The 24,287-nt window shown below is 39.2% G+C and overlaps 1 protein-coding gene across 1 annotated transcript in view; it reads left to right on the forward strand.

Annotated features, from left to right (window-relative positions):
* pds5 (cohesin associated factor B pds5) overlaps positions 1-24,287 on the forward strand; it is a 463,913-nt gene that overhangs the window by 269,042 nt on the left and 170,584 nt on the right. The window contains exons 14-15 of the mRNA XM_067150024.2: positions 1,565-1,716; positions 9,720-9,845. Of these exons, the coding sequence (XP_067006125.2) occupies positions 1,565-1,716; positions 9,720-9,845 (278 nt within the window). The remainder of the gene's footprint in view (positions 1-1,564; positions 1,717-9,719; positions 9,846-24,287) is intronic.

Raw genomic sequence — 24,287 nt, forward strand, 5'->3', positions numbered from 1 at the left:
GGGTATTTTGGAAGGGATAGACAAGGAAGAGGCCGTGGCCTTATGTTAGGTACCATCCTGGTATTTACCTGGAGGAGAAGTGCGAAACCACGGAAAACCACTTCCAGGATGGCTGAGGTGGGAATCGAACCCACCTCTACTCATTTGACCTCCTGAGGCTGAGTGGACCCCGTTCCAGCCCTTTTCCCACTTTTCAAATTTCGTGGCAGAGCCGGGATTCGAACCTGGGCCTCTGGGGGTGGCAACTAATCACACTAACTACTACACCACAGAGGCAGCTGGCAATACTGTAGACATTCCAAACCGAGTAAAGTTTCAACCCTTAGAGCGTCTGCTTGGTAGACTGATTCCCTGTGGGTGTGTAACCCCCTGTAGGTGTGTAAACCTCAAGATTAGTTTCGTTCTATGGTTTGTAACCCTGGAGCCAGTGCTAGTATACAGTAGTCTGTCCCAGAGGCGTATTTATGGAGAATAGTACTTTTATTTGTGTAAAGTTCATCCCAATTACTAGTTCTTAACAGACACCAGAGCATCAAAAGTTTATCCCGTAGGAGAATTTTTAACGTGTCAGAAGCCAATGATACGAGGCTGTTGCAATTACAACACCCTTTTAAGCGCCACCAACCCAAGCCTGTATTTGAACGTGCAAACTCGGACTCAGAAGGACAACTGCTCAATTAACTGAGCCACATGAAAAGGAGGCGTTTGTAATTATTGTTATAAATAGGTACAGTTTTTATTTTTATAAAGGTTTTATGAAGAGTGTTTATTAAGATGTACATTTTCCAACTGTCCTAAATGCACAAGACCGGACGGAAGAATTAACTGGAAGCTAAGGAGCCTTGTAGGGATGTGACTTAAGGCATCCTCCATTCGATTCCCAGCACTGACAGAGTTAAGAATGGAATGGGATGGGGAAGATACAGCCTTGTTTGTGAGTGCAATAGAGTTGGCCTTGAGTCTCCCATAATCTAAATATCTATGAGACACTTCACCTTCACGGGGCATAGACCAAAGTGGTTCCTTCTTAAAAAGACTAGCCTGCACAGTGGTCATGCTTTTCGTTTTGCATAAACGTTGCGGGTAGGGCCCGTCAGAACCCCTAGAATTTATATTACTCTTGCTACATTATCGAAAAATGCGGTAGGCAACACTTTGTAATAAGCAAATTAATTTGCATTCTAACCTATTACCACCTAAAAATCCGGGGTGTAGTGATAAGTATTGATGTTGCTGCATGATATAACCAAACTCTAACCTTACCTTGTCTCTAACAGTGTTTTCCAGTAAATCAGATAGCTAACCAGTCACAAGTTGGAGTGGGGAGGGCTACAACTACTCACAGTAATGTTCATTCACAGTGCAGTTAATGCACTATATACTTAATCATTGGTTATCAGTGTTCTGGGTGGAGAACAGCAGTGTGAGGAAAGAATGAGGGAGAAGGCAGTGTGATGATAGTATTGTCAAAAAACTAATGATTTGTCTCCAATTTGTTAAATTAAGATTGATACCTCTTAAACTACAGATGTTAGTTTGATAATAAAAAATATATTCTTTACAGGAGAACTTTTCCCAGACATTGTTCGTGAATTAGTACCTGTTTGCAAAAAGTTTGCTCAGATTGGAACCCCTAAACAAGCAAAACAAGCCATACGCTGCTTATACATCAACATGGTGCAAGGTTCTGATGCTGTATTCACTGAAATCCTGGAGGTAAGGCAAATTTGGAATAAAATACAAGTATCAAATGTCTTCATTCATAAGACCTGAACAGAAATACTTAACACACACACTATTTCAAATATGAAATTACCATATCCTTTATAATTTCACTTCCATTCCATTGTGATATATAATCAGTTGTGTAAGATATAGTAATTTGGTTTTCTGTAGACACTCCTAGTTCATAAGAATGGTGAATGGCTTAATGGCCTAGTAATTGATTGTAAGAGTTACTCAGTTTCCCAATGGACTCTCATTTAAATACCCCCGGCATGTCACACTGACTCAGATTTAAATCCCATTGGAGAAGCTGTTTTTGCAGCTCAAGGGAAAATAGATTGCAAACAGAAAACTGTGTAAGAAATTAACCTTAAATTTTGACAGTTGGTGACTGTAGTCACGTCCTAGTTCGTGAACCATGGGCAACGGCTGAGTGGCCTAGTAAGTGGTCCTGCGAGTCGGGATACCAGTTGCTATGGAATGCGAGTGGGCATCTCGGACATATTCTGAGTCATGGCCCTACTTGTGCTCAGGCAGCTAGGACTATACAATCCACCGATGGTCCATAACCCGTTGGAGGAGAGATCCTCACTTGGACTATGTGTAAGTAGGATAGCATCCTGCTTCATGAATTTACCGAGCTCAGAACATTTCAAGCAAGCCTCGGACCTATGGGAGTAACGGAGTCCACTCCCATTTGACAGGCAAAGGACTCCTTGGAAACAACTTAGCGAACAAAATGGAATTCAGTGGGGAGCACGTTTTTTTTGCAATCACTCACAATTCTGTAACTTATATATTACTCTCTATAATATAACATCATCTGCAAAAAGCCTTATCTGTGATTCCATTTCTTTACTCATGTAATTTGTGTACATAAGAAAACTTGAAGTCGTCGTCCCCCCTCCTCCTCGTTAATGGTTACAGGATCAGATAGTGCTTCACCTACTCTCATTCTCCTAGCTACAAATTTAGCCATGCATTCAACATTCAATATTCTGTCTAATCTGAAAGGCCTCATTTTTGCAGCAGTCTCGCTTGTTCTACCCTGTCAAAAGCCTTTGACAGGTCAATAATGATACGGTCCATTTGACCTCCTCAATCTAAAATATCTGTTATTTGCTGGAATCCTACAAGTTGATCCTTCCTGGAATAACTTTTCCAAAACCCATACTGTCTTCTATCAAACCAGTTAGTAATTTTGCAAATGTGTCTAATATAATCAGAAGGAATGCTTTCCCAGAATTTACATGCAACACATTTAAAGTTGAGTGCCCTGTAATTATCTGCCGTATGTTTACCACCGTTACTACTACTACTACTACTACTACTACTACTACTACTACTACTACTACTACTACTACTACTACTACTGCTTCTACTACTACTACTACTACTACTACTACTACTACTGCCACCACCACCACTACTACTACTACTACTACTACCACTACTACTACTACTACCACCAACCCTTGTCTCGTTTATCTACGGGGTCAGGTATTATGTGAGATAGATCTTTCGTGGTAGGTTTTTATGACCTGATGTCTACTTCATCAAAATACTGCTACTACTACTAATATTACTACTACTACTGCTGCTGCTAAATAGAAATGAAAATTGCCATTAAAAGTTGAAATGTCTTTGGGACATGTGTCTAAAGTAGTTTAATCCAGAACATATTGCCTGTTTTATTATTTTCTCATCATGGAATTTTATGAGAATAGTTCTATTACTAAGTTAAGGGTAGTTTTTAATGCTAGTCATCTTTCTACTTCTTGTATAGCTGTCAATGATATTCAGATGGTAGGGTCAACTATCCACTTCATTTTAATTAGTGCAAATACATCCTAGCTGCTAATGTTGAAATGACGTATAGACAGGTCAGTTTACATCTGGATGATGGTCATTTACAGCAGATTATTTGGTGTGATTAGCCGTCGGATACCCGTGGAGTATACCACCTGTATATTATTATAATTTTAAGTTTAATCACATCTCCATGTTTTTTTGTTTTTCTTGCCTGTAACTATTAGATCATTTGAACAGTACATTGACATCAACACATCCCGCTGACCACTCTACTTCATCACAGTTAATCCATTTTTATTCTCAATTGCAATGTTTTCTCCCTTCTTAAGCTTCGCATTTACAACATCCTTTGGTAAACCTTTGATTTTTCCTAACCATGCCAATAAAATGTGTCTTACGGTCTAGTAGCAGCTTGGCTGACTCTTTTGATGAGTAGTAATTCTCGGTATGGAGAAAAGAACCACTGCCCAGATATGTTCCATAAGTTCCATTACAAATTGAGTAGTCATGCTGAGTGGATTCTGATAATTTTAATGTGCCTTTATCAATGTATACTTTTGTTTTGTAAGTTCAGCCCATGTCATTGCACAGTTTAAATTCTTTAACACCATAACTGTGTACATTACCAGGCGTAAATTGCTGGAATGATAAGCGGTCCCTCCAGGGAATCATTGATTTATCAATTATGAGATTTTCACCGGGAGTTTTGATACTAAGTTCTTATGCATGATATCCAACAGAGGTTGAATCTTGTGCAACTTTCCTGCAAAAGCGTTGTTGAGAGCAAAGTGCAAGAATCAAAGTACAGTTGTAACTGAAAATGATTTCTTGGCATTGCTTTACCAACTACACTATTTGTATATTTTATGATCAGTATCAATAATGCAGCCACTTTGTGTTAACAGAAGATATGATTTCGATTGTTGGATATAATTACATCGTAACAATCAAAAACACCTATATTTATTGAAGATCCGTCACCACACTCGGCAGGACCGGATTTCTTTTCATATTCCCCTCTCGGGTTAAAGTCGTATCCTTGCTACTGGCCTGGATTTATACCCCACCCACTGAGTACGCCACTGAATTCACTCACAATTTGAGGTACAAGGGAAGCTCGAAGAATGATTGGATGCTCAAACCTATAAAATCTCTCCTTTCTTTTTTAGTGTCAGGCCACTCCTCAAACAACTAGACTGCTAAATATATATAGACACCAGTGTACGAGTTGCATTGAGATTAGTTTGTAGTAACATGCCAGAAACCAAACACGCTTTTATGCACCACCAACCCAAGCCTGGATTTGAACCTGCGAACTCCGACTCAGAAGGACAGCGACTAAACCAACTCATAATACCAATATAAATGGTCCGTTATTGGACATTATAAATTTTCCAGCTAGCTCATTCTTGGTTGCCAGCGTTTCGCCCTCGTGTGCTAGGGTGGGCTCATCAGTTGGTACCTAGCACACCTACCAATACGCTGGCTAGTGCATACCGTGGAGGCCACTGCGTAGGCTAACTGGAGCCACCGGCAGTGCCAATGCACTAAGAGACTTTGTCTCATCACGAAAAATTGATGCCTGCTTGGCCATCAGATGATATAGATGTTGATTCCCATAGGGAATCTGAAATATTTGTCCTGAATGAGCAAATTTATAATACCAATATAAATGGTCCGTTATTGGACATTATAAATTTTCCAGCTAGCTCATTCTTGGTTGCCAGCGTTTCGCCCTCGTGTGCTAGGGTGGGCTCATCAGTTGGTACCTAGCACACCTACCAATACGCTGGCTAGTGCATACCGTGGAGGCCACTGCGTAGGCTAACTGGAGCCACCGGCAGTGCCAATGCACTAAGAGACTTTGTCTCATCACGAAAAATTGATGCCTGCTTGGCCATCATAGATGTTGATGCTGATGGCCAAGCAGGCATCAATTTTTCGTGATGAGACAAAGTCTCTTAGTGCATTGGCACTGCCGGTGGCTCCAGTTAGTCTACGCAGTGGCCTCCACGGTATGCACTAGCCAGCGTATTGATAGGTGTGCTAGGTACCAACTGATGAGCCCACCCTAGCACACGAGGGCGAAACGCTGGCAACCAAGAATGAGCTAGCTGGAAAATTTATAATGTCCAATAACGGACCATTTATATTGGTATTATAAATTTGCTCATTCAGGACAAATATTTCAGATTCCCTATGGGAATCAACATCTATATCATAAACCAACTCAGCCACATGAAAAGGAGGCGTTTCTAATTATTGTTATAAATAGGTACAGTTATTATTTTTACAAAGGTTTTGTGAGGAGCATTTATCAAGATGTACATTTTCCAACTGTCCTAAATGCACGAGACCGGATGGAAGAATTAGTTGGAAGCTAAAGAGCCTTGTAGGGATGTGACTTAAGGCATCCTGCATTCGATTCCCGGAGTTAAGAAAGGAATGGGATGGGGAAGATACAGCCTTGTTTTTGGGTACAATACAGTAGAGTTGGCCTTGAGTCTCCCGTAATCGAAATATCTATGACACACTTCACCTTCATGGGGCGTAGACCAAAGTGGTTCCTTTTTAAAAAGGCAAATAATTAAATGATGATTTTACTTCCTCACAAAAGAAAGATATTAATTTTATGATCAGTAGCAATAATGCCACTTCATGTCAACAGTACAGAAGGTATGATTTCGATTGTTGGATATAAGTAACAGTCAAAACCACCAATATTTATTGGAGTTCTGTCACCACCCTCAGCAGGACCGGATGTCTTTTCATATCCCCCTCTCAGGGTAAAGTTGTATCCTTGCTACTGGCCTGGATTTATACCCCACCCACTGAGTACACCACTGAATCGACTCGCAATTTAAGGTACAAGGTAAGCTCGAAGAATAGTTGGACACTCAAAATACACCGCCATAAATGATGCCGTAATGATTCAAAAGTACTAAAAGAAAGTAAGCTTAGGGCTCATGGGATTTTAAATCTTATAATCATTAGCGACGGGATCTACGGTTTTAAGTAGGCTCCAGATCTGCATAACATGATTACCCGTTTCAAAAATTTAGCATGCATCGACTGCGATTCAAACCTCGGCTGTCTTGAAGAGAACATAGAACCATTGGAACTGAGCTATCACGCCCGCTGATTACGAAATAGTTACCTGCACTTTTGATGGTGCTATTTGAAGTTCCAATCAGTCCCCGGTCATCTGACAAAACAGACAGGCCTTCGTATATAACTTGCGCACACATCTGCGATCATGTCTTGCTACTACATGCTAGTGCTTCTGTTAGAATAGAATACTTTTTCATAACTTACCGAGGACGTACATAGTTTTGGCTAACAAAACGGTCACTAATATGGCACAAAATGAACTAATGTGCAGCTCACAATCCCATCATAGTCTTCCCAACACTGCAAGTTAAATACAGCACATCTCTCAAGCACAGTACAACCCAATAATCACGACCACGTGATGTTTCCAGGAACTGAGTTTATACAAAAGCTGATACGATATTGTAAGCTTGCAACTGTTTCAGGTCCTTGGCCCCCGTTATCTCGGTGGTCATGTTCTGGCCCTGTACTGAGTAATCCCTTGCTAATTGCACTTCTCATCTTTTGACATTTGTCAACACGTGGTTTTATCCGCAATACTGAGACTTCTACAGGGGAATATCCCCGCGCAACACAATGTTAAGTGCTTTCCTTCCATTCAAGCTCCTTGAAGCAGAACAGATATGGAGAATTATGTATGGCCCTACTGAGCCTTGCTAGTAGATCCGTTGTCGCTCCGTTGATTTAACATTTTGGTGTAAGTTCTTAAATTGTTCGTACCATACGTAAAACAACGGCTGATCCTCGCTCTAGTTTCCTCACTCTAGTTTCAGGAAAATTAGGGGGGTGGGCCAGCCCCATTAGGCTATCCCCTGGCTACGCCAGTTTTGCAGACTTTCCTATTTTCTTGCTGTACAAGATGCATTGCTGATTTTTTTTACAGTAATTGTGAGAGAAATTCATATGTTTCATATAGAAATCTGTTGAAATGATCCTACCTTTTATATAAAGTAGAAAGTTGGTGTAGTTTAGTGTTGTAATACTTGAATCACAGTTAATTAAAATCTTAGTCGCTATGTTACCGTATAATTCCGAATAGCACCCTCCATCGAATAACTTATATACCTATTTAATTTTCTGCAAATATACCACAAATATAAATTCAAACAGCTTACAATTAATAAAACCATCACAAAAATTGTAAATAAAATCTGTCCAATACTCAGATCATTCACACTTCACCGTCGTCATCTGAAGTGTCACCATAGGAACTTTCATCACTGGCATCTTTCCACAAATAGTCGTCCTCACTACCGTCCACTGAATTTATTATTCCACATTTCTTAAAGCTTTTGGACACTAGATCGTTGGGAATGCGCGTCCATGCAGTCTTGATCCAGCTGCATATTACTCCTACTTCAGGCCTCTTCATTTGTCCGGTTGGTGTCAACGGGCCACCATCAGACATCCATTCAGTGTACAATTGTTTCATTGCAGTTTTGAAAGGCTGGTTCACGCACACATCCAACGGCTGTGGAATAGAAGTGAGTCCTCCAGAAATTATTGCAAGATCGGTTTTACCTTTCCTCATCATATCCTTTACGGCGTCACTTGTATATCCTCAGTAACTGTCCAACACAAGCATGTTTCGTTTTTGTAACAATGGTCCTGGGCGACGTTGCCAAACGCTCTTCACCCAGTCCTCAACTAATGCACTGTCCATCCAACTGGTCTCCTGTGTTCTAACAATAACACCAGATGTCAAGTTTCTTTTCGGAAGTGTTTTCCTTTTCAGAACCACATGTAGAGGGAGTTTGGTTCCATTCGCTAATATGCACAACATTACCGTGCATCGTTGCTTTTCTTTACCACCTGTTCTAATGGTTACACTTTTAGTACCCTTCATATCCACTGTATTTTCCAACGGCACCTCAAAATAGACAGGTGTCTGGTCAGCATTTCCAATTTTGCTTCCTCAAATGAATAATGTGACGCTGAAAGGCCATTAATTTTTCTTTGTACGCCCCAGGGAGACGTTGTGAAATAGACATAAGTCTCCGAATGCACAATCCCTTTCTCCGATAAAAGTTTCGGATCCATCAACGGCTTGCAGTAAAACCCTGTGTTTTGAGTTCTTTTGAGGTCTCTAGTGCTTTCAATTGACTCAATTCACTAGAAACACCATATTCTAACTCACGTTTTTCTATAACAAATTTGTGAAGTCGTTCTTCAATTTCCGGAAACACTGCACTCCTCCCGCAGAACGCTCTGCGATCGCTGTTACTTTTTAGAAGTATTTCCTTCTTCTTCTTCTTCTGCCAGTCACGAATACACAGTTTATCTGCCAACGGCACAATTTCCGTATATTTCAGCTTCATTTACAATTTTTTCTCACGCACAGTAAATGACCGCAGATGCCGTTTTGAATCCATTGCTTACTATCAAGATAGCACTTTCACAGGACAGGTACGGAACTCGAATGTGAGCGAGGTAGACTTTCGTAACCAACACTCTTGTCTCTCACAAAGTGGGATATCCCGTGAGATCAGCTATTCGCACACCCAGCATGCCAGCAGCACTTGTGAAACAAATGATGATCGAGCATCCGCAGAAGCGGCTTCCATATTTACCGCATATTTACCCATATTCTTTGATTTACCGTTTCATTACCTTACATTTCGCGTTTACATGCCACTGTAACCGTATTGAGAAAAAATTGATCTTGTTTTCTAGAACACAGCTAAAACACAATAAGACCTGAATGTCCATTTACATGTGGTATATTGAGTACAGTAACCGTATTCGAATCTATTTCAGTACTCCATGTAAATGTAGTAAATATTTACGAGAATGAACAGCTTGAATACGACCCGCATCCAGGATTTAGAACCATTATTTTTGGGGTAAAAAGTGCGGGTGATATTTAGGATTATACGGTAATTCTTGAATTTTAGAAATTTGTTAAATGCCGTAATGTATATGTTCTACTCTCACACATTTTATAACAGGTTTATGCATTTATTGTCTAATATGCCCACTATAAACATGCATTATTATTGATAGAGAATCAGTGAAACAGTCCGTGCCCATTTTCTTTCCATGAAACTTTACAACTTCTATTCTTGTTGCAGAAAATCAAAGAAAATCTAACACCTGATTCAGAATATTACCGAACAGCAATAGTAGCCTTGGGACATATTGCATATAACCTGCCTGATAAATATCCAGTCCACATAAAGAATATTGTCTCTAGAAAGGTAAGTAACTCAAGATATTTATTTTGTAGTCTTTTACCACCTGCATTTATCTTTTGCCTCTTCATGTTTTGTGTTTATCCAACTGTCTTCTCAATCTATACTTCCCACATTAAAACCAAAGATGTGTCAAGATGGTCCTTCATTGAATGTTGATGGAACTGGGGGAAGCAGAAATTAGCTTGTTAGAGGCAAGAAGAAATGGAAGTAGAACAACTGGAATTGATGAGGAGAGTATCTCTTTGAAGACAGCAGTGTGTAAAGATGTTGAGATTGTTCTTTTGTGTTTTCATGTTTCTCTTTCCTCCTATTGCTGCAGTTCTTCTGATGCTGACCTACCCATTCTGGTAATCTCTTTACAAGTTCCTGTTCTTGTTCCTATATTTCTATAACTTGTATGTCTTGATTTGTCACTTGTTTGTGCCTTTCTGTTACCTGTATTTACCACCCATTGAATCAATTTTACTTACCGTACTACTCATTCTAAGTAATTTCATTGTTCCACCTGAACTTAATTCTGTATTTCTTCCCTGGCATTTGGTCTTTCATGTTTCTTTTCAACAAACATTGTTTTAGTCTTTGAAATGCTATTTTTTTGTATTAAACTTCCTGCATTTCTTTCTAGGTTCTTAGATGTTACATTGCAAGTTCTTAACACCATATGCCATCATTGACAGAAGCTAAATTTCAGCTCAGCTGTTTCCTGCCTTGGGCAGTTTACATTCCTCCATATAAAATCCATGTAGACAAACAGTAATGATCAAAGATAACAACCTTGCTTAACTTCTGTAACCACTTTCATTCCTCTGTCAACTATCTTTCTAACCTACTTGTCAGTACAAATATCTCTGGCCAACATCCTTTCCTTTCATTTTCTGCCGTCTCTAGGTCCCATGAAATACCTGTCTATTCCTCTCATAGCATTTTTGAATTACTTGATGCATACTGAAAGTCTGGTTTGCACAGCTTCTTTGTGGTCCAAAACTGCTCTCGCTTTCTTAAAAATCTTATTTGCTACTGGTAACTCTTAATATTGCTAGTACTATTAGGGCCTGTACTACGACTGTCAGATAAACAGCCAGATACGTAGGCTGCAGTTTTGCAAACTAGAAGTTAAATATTTTCATGCGTACTACCAACAGATTTTAACGGCGGGATTGTAATGCGGAAGATGTAGTAACATTTTTATTGGGTTGGTAATAAGGTTACTGAAAATATAGTGAAATTTAGCGCGGAGGTAGACGTGTTTCCTGGTGTTTTCGTTTGTTTAGCTCTATTCCTTTTGAAATTGTATTACTAGAATCCAATATCAGACTTTTATTAAGCTATAATGTGGAAGTCCAGGTCAAAAACAGAATTGGGACTGAAATATACACATACGAAGAAATGTTAACATTAATTAACTGTATAACGAAACTGAAACTGTTATAGAAAATAAAAAGACTGACCCTGAAAATGTAACCTGGACGCAAAAGTTAAGATTCGGGTTATGTATCTTTTTTGTCTAGTACTATTTACGAGGTTGCGCGTTACGACGAAAGTAAAGTTTATATTCGTAATTAATGCCACTGATACAGCGTGGGATCATTAATTTTATTATAAATTCAATTTATTGTTTACTCATTGAATAAGTAGTTAGTTTCTTTCTTTTCAATACAACGTGAGAATAGTAACTGGCAAGCATTTATCTCACTTTTAGCGTAAATACTTTTGTAGCAAGTTGTTATGAAGTAAAAGAAATATAACCTCCTTAACATCCTCATTCGACGGACGAATCGCCATGAACGTCGTATACCTTTACTCCATATGTGCGTCACGGATAGATTTGGAATAGAACCCACGCTTTTGACACGCATTTTAATGATTAGGAAATGTGTACTATCACCTCTAGTACGCTATCGACTACCATTTACAAGGTAAAAAATTGTTAGACTATTGGGACTCGAACGCACGAAAAACTGCTTAACAGCACACTTTGACGCCCTAACGACCACGGCTACACATTAGGGTTGCGGTTAACTGCTTGTGTACTACTGATATACTCAGTAGCAACAATTTACTAGCTTGGGAAATTTTTAAGAATTCTGTGATAGCTGGACAGGAAGCATGACATACTTTATAAATATATACATAAATTACATTGTAACAACTTAATTTCGCACAGCATCATGCAGATGTAGATTCATCTTCATGAGTAGCCATCTTGATTCTTTACAGCAGCGTCCCCGATAAGAGCTAAGTCCCAGATAAGAGCGTTAACAGCCTCTCAAACTTCGGCATAGCTATACTCGAGAATATTTTCCCAGATTGCACATAAACGAAAGTCGTAGTACGCGGTTTCAACCGAACTTCCAGATAAATGTCCAAACTGCCAAATAAATTTATACCGCACTTTTATCTGGCTGTCGTAGTACAGGCCCTTAGTCTAAGAAATCATTTTATTATTTGAGTACTGTATATATCACTGTTTCTGATCAAACTTATTCCACTCCTACTGCTTTATGACATTGCAGGTTTTTTTGTACTATTTTATCTATTTCTTTGAATGTGGTTTCTTCACCATCCTTATTCTTTAGTTAAAAATATAATCAGATTTATTTCTTTCAACGTTGAGTCTATTTGCAAAATATTCCATGCCATACGAACTGCCCTGGCTACATCATTCAACCATTCCTGTTCATATCCATATACTTCAGTCTAATTTCCTTAATCGTAAGCTTTTCCTCCCTTATCCTTCTAAAGACCATCTCACTTTCTGTGTCTTAGGTCTAGCAACAGTATAGATCTGATGGTAACCTGCATCATAGATCTTAAGAAAATCCCTCGAATAGCCATGTGTTCCTTACATATTGCCTGAATTCAAGGCTTTTTAAGTAGTAGTCTACAATGTATGTGTATTGGTGAATAGTCAAGCTTGGCAAATGTATTAACAATTGCTACGGACTGAAAATTTTGCATTTGCGATAACTGCACATTTTTGTTGTATGAGTTAAGAATGATCCTTTTTATAGTTGTAAGGTATGGAGAAACTATCCCAGCATACACACAAGATGGCAGTGACTGAAAGTCTCTGTGTAATTATCCTCTGTGTTCCTATAGGAGTTTTCATGTGTAAACAAATGATGTGTCCAGAAGACTATAGTGATGTTCATCTAGATGATCCAGGCAGTGATTCCATGTGTAGTGAAGTGCTCAGAAATGCATCTGTACAATTCAAATGCCTTAATTTGCATTCCACGTGCTACAGTGGGTGCTGGTGTACCCATGCCTCTCCTGCAGCGAGTGTATGACTAGCCATTTCAACATGGAACATACCTCAGCAAGTTGGAAACTGGTTGATTGCCATTAATGAGTTTCATTTTCCTCCACTGCTGACTACAAACCATTCTTGCATTTTTGTAGCACTGCCTTTGATTCCAGTCTCCAGTAAATTATCTTGGTTTTCTACAGGGTTTACTTTAATTTAAAGTTAAAAACTTCATGATTGTTCCATATTGAATAGAGAAATAAGAAGATGTACAATATTATAGGGAAGGATCCACCTTTCAATACTCCGTAGTAAAAAGTAGTTACAACCTGTTTATTGGGACCGGTTTCAACACATTTCAAGTGTCATCATCAGCCAATTAGCGAAGATCTTAAAACAACTAATATATTGAACACAGGCAAAATATTAACATTGTATCATATTGTAGCAATTCAGTTAATGTTCAAAACACTTTAAGTTTATTATTGACATTCATACTATTAGCTGGTGTTGCAGACATAAACCTGGGACCTGCGGCAGTTAGTGCATTCCCAGTTTACCATAGAATGTCTGTTCTCTTACAAACAAAATTACCGACTGTGAGCTCTACCTACAAAACTTTCGATATTGTTGCCTTCTCTGAAAGTTGATTAACTGACTTTGTTTCAGACATGGAAATTCCGCTTTCCGAAGAGTTTTCCATTTTCAGAATGGACTGTGGAATTCGGGGGGGGGGGGGGGGGGGAGAAGTTCTTCTGGCCATTAAATCCAAATGACACACAACCCTATGTACTGATTTAAGTAGTGACTGTGAAGCTGTTTGGGTAGAAACAAAATTTCACCATACCAAATATCTATTTGCTTGTTTTTTACAGACTATCCTGATCAACCCTCAGTTATTCTGAAATTTTTTCTCACCTCTAATGAAAGCCATTAATCTGAATCCTAATGTCATTATACCGGGTGACTTTAACCCCTCTATATCTTGGAATTCCCCTGCACAAGGTGGCCCTTGTTAATAGCCTCAACAGGTGGTATCTAGGCCTAGGCCTCCAACAGTATGTCTTTGAGAACACCTGTGGGGCTAGTCTTCTTGACTACCTGCTCTGCTCCTTTGACCCTTCAGCTGTTTCTGTGGGGCAAAATATTTTAAAATCAAATCACAGGTCTGTAGATGAAACTTTCTCTATCACCCGTCCCCGTTCCCTGAGATGTCATCGACCCTTTACCAGGAACTGTGTACCCATCTGGTGAAAGGTTGATTGGCAGGCTGTCAGTCACACCCTCTCTCTTCTACCCTTGCACTTGCTGCATGTGGATGAAGTCCAAGAAGCAGTGGACTTGTTTTACGACTGGACACATGCCATGATCCGTGGACCTTTTTCCCCACTCGTAAAACTTCTGCCAGACGCCCTGTCCCCATTGGAAGAAAAGTGACACCATAATTGCAGAAATTAATAAAACTAAAGCCTGGAAAGACTGGAAAAGGTCACCATCTGAAGTGAGCTATAAAAACCTTTTCTGACCATCACAAACACCATAAGCAGCTTCTAAAATGGGATTACTACATAAACTTTTCCTGACAAGTAGTGAGAAGTAACAGCAAGAGATTCTGGTCTCTGATAAACAACAAGAAAAATACAGAAAGTGTGCCAGATACAGTAACTTGTGGGGGGCGGGATAATTTACCCAATGGTAATAATAGACCGGAAATGTTCAGTGATTACTTTGCATCTAATGTTGTTGCACCTCATCCTTTCCCAGATTTAACGAGTATTGATTTTGTTCCTTCTCATAATTTCAGTAGTCTTTCCATCTCTGAGTCAGAAGTCTATTCTTTACTTTCCTCCCTGCCGGAAAATAAACCTCCTTGTCCAGATGGCCTCAGCCCTATCTTCCTCAAGAATTCCACTACCACTCTTGCCCATCCTATGCTTGTATATTTAACTGTTGCTTCCTAGCTGGCTACTTTCCTGACCACTGGAAAAATGATAACGTCACTCCAGTTTTTAAAAGTGGAAAGAGGTGTGATGTCAAGCTATCGCCCTATTTCTATATTAGCCACTCTGTTGCTCATCTGTGAAAAGATTATTCACCAGCATCTCCTTTCCTTCACCATTCCTTATACAGTATGTCATACCCCCTGTGACTGGGGGACGCAGACGAAGAATACACACATGGTATCACCTGCCTGTCGTAACAGGCGACTAAAAGGAGCGACCAAGGGATGATGGACTTAGAGCCATGAGACTACTTGCAATTAGTACAATTATGAGAGGAACACCATGGGTCGACATTCCTTGCAATTAGTTTAACATCAAAAATGTCAATATTGGTCCATATTGAAACGAGATTTACAGTCAAAGATAAGGGTAGGGTTTTCCACCTGTTCAGTACTATAAAAAATGTGAAATAATTAAAACGTCACATTTTTATTGTCATTTTTGGTACCGGTTTTTTGCAATTTAATTTGCCACATCAGCGTGGATGAAGTAACAAGGACATTTAACTAGTTACATTAGAATATTTATAATATATGTATGTACTGTTATTTACAATTGCGTTATATCATAAAACATTTGGATAGTTGAAAAACAAAGACTAAATACCTTCTTATAAGGTTCTAGAAAAGACATAAAATGTTCTATATACAGTTCTGGACATGTATATCTCCTGGCGTTGTTAAATGTTTGTAACTATGCATAAAATTAATTATAGCACCAAGTTTCAGATAAAATTTCTTTTTTTAATTATACCTTAATAGCTGTTAAAAATATACAACTGGCCTTGAAGCGATATATAAAACCTTTTAAACATTCTGTCATGAGAGATCTTTGCAAGAATACACTACCAGCTAATTTTGTTCTAGAGCATTGTTGTACAGTGTAAATAGGTAGAAGACCATTTCATTGACCAATTTGTGTAAAAAAAAAAAAAAAAAAATTGCAAATACCATGTTTTTCAACAGAACCATTACTATCAATCAATATTCACCAAATTAATAATTGATTACAATGCTCATACGACTTTATCAGTTATTACTGACAAACAACAGCTACAAGACAAAAGATATGTGCTATTTTTTCCCCCTTCATTTCAGTTTTCATACAGAAAAAATCTTACTGAAAAACGAGATTGGCACGAGACAGGATGCTTGATATATGTTTCCTTTTCCCTTTTTTCCTGTTTGAACTTCATTGTGTGCAAGGTGAAAAGAATAAATCTACATTAATTGTTGAGGTTATGGGACATATGGCTATAATTTCCTGACAGCTACAAGACACAAGATGTGTGTTTTTAACCCCGCTTTCGGTAGCCCTGAAGCTGGTTTTCTGTGGTTTCCCATTTTTGGACATGGCAGATGTTGGGGTTGTGTCTTCAATTAAGGCCACGACTGCTTCATTCTCACTCCCAGCTCTTTCTTATCCTATCACCACCATAAGACCTATCTGTGTCGTATGAAGTAAGGCAGTTTTTTTTTTTTTTAATTCTGTTGAGTGAGAGAATCCACTAAGAATAGCTACTGTAATACTAAGGAAGCCCCAAAGTTTCAGCCTGCTGGTTAATCCCTAAAACCAATAAGAAATTAAAATACATTTAATCAGTTTTCATTGGGATTTTTTAAATGTTGTAATATGACTCCCCCTGATGGATTCTGTTTATTCTACTTTTAACTTACACAGGTCATTTTTAACAATTTGGTGTGAATCTCTTAAAATCGCAGTTGACATTTCTTGTAGATAGTAGTAGGGAGCCGAAACCTTTTAAAAATATTCAGAGAAATTTGCCATTGTTCTGCGCTCACCAAAGAACATACCAGTAACTGGAAAACTAGATCAGGACAAGAGAAGATGCGAGATAGGTGTTTCCTTTCCCCTTCATTCCTGGTTGAACTTCATTGTGTGCAAGATGAAAAGATTAAATCTACATTAATCGTCAAGGTTATGGGGCACACTGTTATAATTGCCCATGAGAGGGCGCAGCAGTATTCAAATGAAGGATTACATGCCATAGATTCAAATTTTGTACACCGAAGGGTAAATTAAAACAAATGCCCCAAAAAGGAATAGGAAGGAGGAATTATATCAACATTACCGAACACTCATCCAGTAAAGAAAAGGGAGATCACAGCGAAATCAATTAAGTGATACCTTCAGTCGCCACTTTAAATGAATAAATTAACACATCTTCAATTGGAAGAAACAATTCTTATCAGTTCAGAATAGGATTGATATAGACTAAAGACCAAGTCCTTATGGGTCAAATACTTGAGGAGTGGTGTCGTCTTGGGTACCTTGACGGTACTGAACCTGCGGCCTGACTGTATTCGTAGTCATTATCTGGCCAGGACCCGTTTCCAGCGCGGTCCGCACATTTTGACGACGGTCCAGAACATTATTATTATTATTATTATTATTATTATTATTATTAGGGTGGGTGATATTAGTTGAATTTAGGTTGTTGCCATTATTATTATTATTATTATTATTATTATTATTATTATTATTATTATTATTATTATTATTATTATGCAAGACCACTACTTGGCGATAAATTACATCTGCTGCCATTGTCATGGTTGACAGTGTGACCAGCACCATTGTCGCACGTAGGCAAATGAGCAGGTTTTCTGGCGATACGAATGATATACTTCTGTGCATTATTGACCTTATTATAGAGGTGAACAATTGCACGGTCAATATCATTCTTATAGTTCATTTCAAATGTGTTTAAATTTTTATTTTTAAGCCAGGTGAATCTACTGTAATCTAACTTTGAGGTCTCCAAAGGAAAAGATGGCTCTTGAAAACAAACCCAGGAAAGATTTAAAATGATCAGTTTATGATCAGAATCAAGTACATTATGAACAGTAAAATCAATTGGTCTCAACTCCTTTTTCACCCAACTGCCATTAAAAAAGAAGGCATGTTTCTTTATGTTTAAAGCAGATTCCAAATACAATTGTTCACGTCTGTTACCTTCAGTTTTGAGATATAACTATCCCCATAAAAATAATTCACTTTTTTCACTTCCTTTCACACTCCCTCCTTAAGTGAATTTTCCGGGGGGAAAATACTTGTTTCTTTATTAGTAAAGGATCTTCTAAATACCAATTATCACGAATGTAACATCTTCAGTTTTTTAAATATGTCCTCATAAAAGGAATTCAACTCCGTTTCACTCCCACCCTTCAAGATGAATTTCCCCCCAAAATTTGTTTTTCTTTGTTTTTAAAGGAGATCCAAATAACAATTTTCACGTCTATAACAACTTAAGTTTTTATTAAATGTAAGTATCCTCATACAATTAATTCAATTTTTCAATTCTTTTACCCCCCCTCTCCTGTCATTGGATTTTCCAAAATGAAAGGATTACATGTTTCTTTACTTTTAAAGCAGATTCCAAATACCAATTTTCACGTCTGCAACATCTTTTTGTTTTTGAGATAATAGTATCTTCAAACAAATAATTCAACTAATTTTTCAATTCTCTCTCCTCCCCCCCCCCCCCAAAAAAAATACGTATTCATTTTTAAAGGAGATTCCAAATACCAAATTTCATGTCTGTAGCATCTTCAGCTTTTGAGATATCAGTTTCCTAATGAAAATTATTCAACCCCATTTTCAGTCGTTTGCCCCCCACCCAAGTGGTTTTTCCAAAAACCAAAAATACATCTTTCTTTATTTTTAATAGAGATAAAAAATAGCATTTTTCGCTTCTGTAAGATGTTAGGTTTTTGAGATATACTGTAGGCATGCTGATTTTAGATTTCAGCCTCTTTTTAGTTCCTCTTAAATGGAGTTTCCGAAAACAAATCACCTATGTTTCTTTACTTTTACAGGAGATTCCAAGTACCAATTTTCACGTCTGTCACATTTTACGTTTCTGAGATGTACTGTAGATATAGTCTTTCTAAAAATTCATCCCATTTGTCACTCCTGTTTGAAAATGAAAATGAAAACCTACAACCTGTTTTCCAGTCATTGACCGGGTCAGGAATGTAATGAATGAATCATATATAGGCTATTAGTACGATGGGGTCACCACTCCCAAAGAGATTTATTAATGACTGATAGATGCTATGAAATGAGAATGGAGAGTTTTGCGGGAATGAAAGATGACAGGGAAATCCGGAGTACCCGGAGAAAAACCTGTCCTGCCTCCACTTTGTCCAGCACAAAACTCACATGGAGTGACCGGGATTTGAACGACGGTATCCAGCGGTGAGAAGCCAATGCGCTGCTGTCTGAGCCACGGAAGCTTCTCACTCCTGTTTAACCCCCATTAATTTGATTTCCCAAAAGCAACAAAGTATGTATTTATTTTTAAAGGAGATTCCAAATACCAATTTTCAGGTCTCTAATATCTTCAGTTTCTGAGATATGTGTCCTCATTAAAGGCATTCAACATTTTTTCACCCCTTTTCACCCCTCGTAGTGGGATTTCCAAAAACAAAAATATACGTGTTTCTTTATTTTTAAAGGATTTTAAATACCAATTTTTACATCTGTAAACTTTTTAAGTTCTGAGATATACATAGGTGGTTTTGAAAGTTCTCGGAATGTACTAGAATGAAGTATCTTACCTCGGTGGAACTGCTTTTATTTTTCAACATAGTCTCCCTGTAGACTAATGCATTTGGTCCGGCGATGTTCCAATGCCTTGATCCCATCTCGAAAATGAGATTCCTCCAGGCCTGCAAAATACCTCTCCAGTTCGGCTGTCAGTTCTTCCCTTGTAGAAAATCTTCAGCTTGGGGAATAGATGGAAGTCTGATGGTGCCAAATCAGGTGAATAAGGTGGATGTGGCAACAATTCGTACCTCAGTTCTTTAAGTTTTGCTATGGCAATAACACTTGTGTGCGGCGGAGCATTGTCCTGATGAAAGATGACCTTTTTCCTTGCCAAACCAGGCCTTGTTTTGCATATCTTTTCCTGTAGTTGGTCTAGGAGGTTTGCATAGCATTGCTCTGTAATTGTTTGGCCAGTAGGAAGATAATATATCAGCAGAATGCCTTTTGCATACCAGAAAACAGGCCATGACCTTTCCGGCCGAACGCACTGCCTTTGCTGTCTTTGGTGGTGGTGAATCAGCATGTTTCCACTGCTTTGACTGCTGTTTTGTCTCTGGGGTATAGTAGTGTACCCAAGTTTCATCTGTAGTCACAAACCAGTGCAAAAAATCTTGTTGGTTGCACTGAAAACGGGCCAGACTTTGTTCAGACATTTCCAATCTGGTGCGTTTATTGTCCAATGTCAAGAGCCGCGGCACCCATCTTGCGGATAATTTTTTCATACCCAATTCTTCAGTTAAAATATAATATACCCGTTCAGAAGATATCCCTACAGCTTCAGCAATCTCCCGCACTTTCAGTCGACGGTCCTCCATGACCATTTTATGCACTTTTGCGATAAATTCTGGGGTCGTAACACTTTTTGGCCGTCCACTACACGGATCATCATCCAAGCTCTCCCGACCAAATTTAAACTTGCTGATCCACTTGGCAACAGTTGAAAATGAAGGAGCAGAGTCCCCCAGTGTGTTATGAAAGTCAGCATGAATTTCCTTTGCTTTCATACCTTTCTTTACAAAGTATTTTATCACTGCTCGAATCTCAGTTTTTTCCATTGTCACAAATCACTACGCGGGAACAACAACAAAGAGTCGTCACTACCACACTCCTGCAGCTAGAGCACTGACGCGCCATGTGTTCACTCGCAAAGGATGTGTGATTATTGCGCGGGAACCTCGTTGCTCGAGCACTGACATCTAGCAGTGATTCCGAGAACTTTTCAAACCGTCCTTGTAGATGCACTTATTTTTAAAATTCACCCCCTTAGTGACAGAATATCCAAAAATCCTCCCTTAGCAAGCACCTACACTGTCCGACTCGTTGGCTGAACGGTCAGCGTACTGGCCTTCGGTTCAGAGGGTCCCGGGTTCGATTCCTGGCCGGGTCGGGGATTTTAATCGTCTCTTATTAATTCTTCTAGCCCGGGGACTGGGTGTTTGTGTTTGCCCCAACACTTTCCTCTTCATATTCACACAACACACTACACTACCAACCACCACAGAAACACGCAATAGTGATTACATCCCTTCATATAGGGTTGGCGTCAGGAAGGGCATCAGGCCGTAAAACAGGGCCAAATCCACATGTGTGACACAGTTCGCACCCGCAACCCCACAGGTGTGGGATAAGCGGTAGAAAAAGAAGAAGAAGAAGAAGAAGAAGAAAGCAAGCACCTACATTGTAATATAAATGTATCCTCAAAGTTTCATTTCTTTATGTCCAGTAGTTTTGGCTCGGCGATGATGAATCAGTCAGTCAGTCAGTCAGGACATGTTCTCTTTTTCCTCTACGTATAATTGTACCGATTATGTTATATCGAGATTTTCAAAATATTTTTTGAAAAGGTACCAAAAATAGATTTGTAGTCACAGAAGCATTTATTACTTTTCACCCTCTCTTAAAAACTACATTCAAAATCTACTTGCTCATATCTATCATATTTTATCTACAATGTTTTCTCACCTCCCTTATTTTACACACTTGGAATCCAAGACAATGTTACAGAAGTTACTTTTAGCATACTGCAGCCTCCTTTGAACTCATTCAGTGAAGATGAGAACTTTGTTCCAAATTCCAAACACAAATGGATATGGGCCATACTACAAACCTATTTCCCCTGGGGAGTTGACACATGTATACCTGCATTTCTTTCACTTCTCATAGTGGGGGTCTGGAAAGTCGTCTTTTGAAATAATTACTTATTCACGAAGCACAAGATACAGCTACGCTGAGCAAATTTCACTTGCACTGTCAACAGACTAATTAACAAATGTAAACTTTCATAATAATATATAACAAACATAACAAAACATGACAAGATCAGGTACACAGCCTACTAATAACTGTCCAAACCGAAAATCATGAGAATGTTCTTGTTCATAGCCAAGTCGTCGTGGGTCAAGATGATGGTATAATCCCTTCACATCAACTTATCTTTAAGATACTATTTACACCCCGCTCGAATATGCTTTTACTTGATGCTATATCAAGCTCTTGTCTCCTATTAATATTGTTAAAGAGGGTTCGGAAGCGGATTAGGAAAGATCGTTGAAGTATTGAGTGCTGAGTGTGGGGAATGTGGTTCTGGTGGAGCGGGAAGGAACACGGAGAGAGAGGAGTGAGACAAGATGTTCCGAGTGGTAATGCCCATTTAAGATCCCGTGAAGGAAACTCAGGTCAGCTACCTGTCGCCTGATGTGCAGCGGTGGCACATTCATTGCCCTTAATACCTGCTGTGTAGACAGATTTCTGAGCTTGGAGTTTCTGTTCCTTACAATTGCAGCAAAGAAGGACACTGCTCTGTCTAACTGGTTAGTATTGGAGGGTGAGACTGTTGTCCAAATCAGAGAGCGGTAATTTAAGAGAGGTTGATTGATCTTGAGAAGTGACGAAGAGCAATGGGGTCAGAAATTTCTATGAAGTGGTAGAGAATGCCCAGTAATTTCATAGCCTTGTTTGTGTATGTTTCTATGTGGGTCTTAATTTGTAATTTTGTATCGAATATTACACCTAGGTCATGCTGTTGCGTAACTACAGTGATGGGCTTGTCAAGTAGGTAATATGATGTTGGTAGAGGAGATTTACATAGTGTTATGGTCATTTTTGTGGATTGGGGGTAAGTTTCCAAGTACGGCACCAGTTTGAGAGGGCATTAAGTGAGGACTGTAGCAGAGCTGCATCTGCTGGTTTCCTGATCTCCCTAAACATCGTGCAGTTTTCGGCCAAAAGTAGGGGATTCGCTGTTTCGTTGAGTTTGGACAGCAGATTGTCTATAAACAAGGAAAACAGCAAGGGGCCAAGAGTACTGCCTTGTTGGACACCGGAGGTGACTGGTAACCATGAAGATGAAGTGCCTGAAATTACCACACTCTGCCAACTGTTATGTATGAAGCCAGCAAGAAGGGTCAGAAGACCGCCATGTATGTTAAATAGTTCGAAGAGTTTATGGCGCAACAGAGTATGGTCTACAGAATGTAAAGCTTTCGAAATGTCTACTTAGCACATATCCATCTGTGATTTAGCTGCAATGGGATGTGATTCAAAGCTATGCAAAATGGACAGGTTTGTTAGACAAGAGCCACCTGGTAGAAAACCATGCTGCTTGGTTGAGATATAGGGCAAGGTGAATGCGAGGAGACGCTGGTGTATAATAATTTCAAAGATAAAGGATAGTGTGAGGTGAATAGAAATTGTTTGGTAAGATGAAACATTAAATTTGTGGCCTGATTTGAGAAGTGGAACAATATTTTTCTGTTTCCAGGTAATAGGAAAATAGACCGCGGCAAAACATCTGTTAAATAATTTAGAGAGAGGAACGCAAAGGGTGCTGGCAGTATTTTTTAGGAAAAGAGGACCTATAGTGTTGGGACCAGTAGCTTTGTTGGTACGAAGAGTTTGGAGAAGGTTATAAACTTTTCTTGGTGTGGTAGTTATGCTTGATAGGGTTCTGTTTGAAGCTGTACCTACGAGAGGGAGCGGTTGGTTTTGTAAGGGAGGGGAGAAATTGGAGAAGAAATACCTGTTGAACAGTTCATTGCGATCAGCGCCGTCTGCTGTTGCATAGTTGTGGTTCACGCTGACAGGAATCCACTCCATCCTTCTCCGTGTGTTGATGAGACTCCAGTAGCGCTTGGGATTGCTGCGGACGTCGTCAGTGACAGTGTCTACATGTGTTTTGTAGTCTCTTCTGACCATAAATCTCATGTGGGAGTGGATTTTAACGAAGGTATTGTGAGTGTGTGGGTTTAGAAAGTCTTTAAACTGGCGCCAAGTTCTTTTCTTATTAAATAGTATCAGTCTGGTCCCTTGTGATATCCAGTGTTGATATTTGCTGGTAGTAGCCCATTGTGCAGGTACGAAGTCTTCAGTTGCAGCTTGCAGGCAGTCGTACAGCAGGTCAAGAGCCGATTCAATGTCACCTATTTTGAGAAGGCTCCAGGGAAGGCATTTCAGGCATTCCACATTGCAGGCCCGTCGGCATGACGCCAGATGTAAGGCGGTAGGATGTCCTGCTGTGAGGCTTTGGGAAGGAGTAGGGTTGGAGAAATGTAGCATCGAGAGACTGGTGTTCACACAGGAAAAGGTTTCTGCTTGGGGTTATTGTTTTGAGTTCTAATGAGGAGA

The sequence above is a fragment of the Anabrus simplex genome, chromosome 6 (assembly GCF_040414725.1).
Source record: "Anabrus simplex isolate iqAnaSimp1 chromosome 6, ASM4041472v1, whole genome shotgun sequence".
Lineage (NCBI taxonomy): Eukaryota > Metazoa > Arthropoda > Insecta > Orthoptera > Tettigoniidae > Anabrus > Anabrus simplex.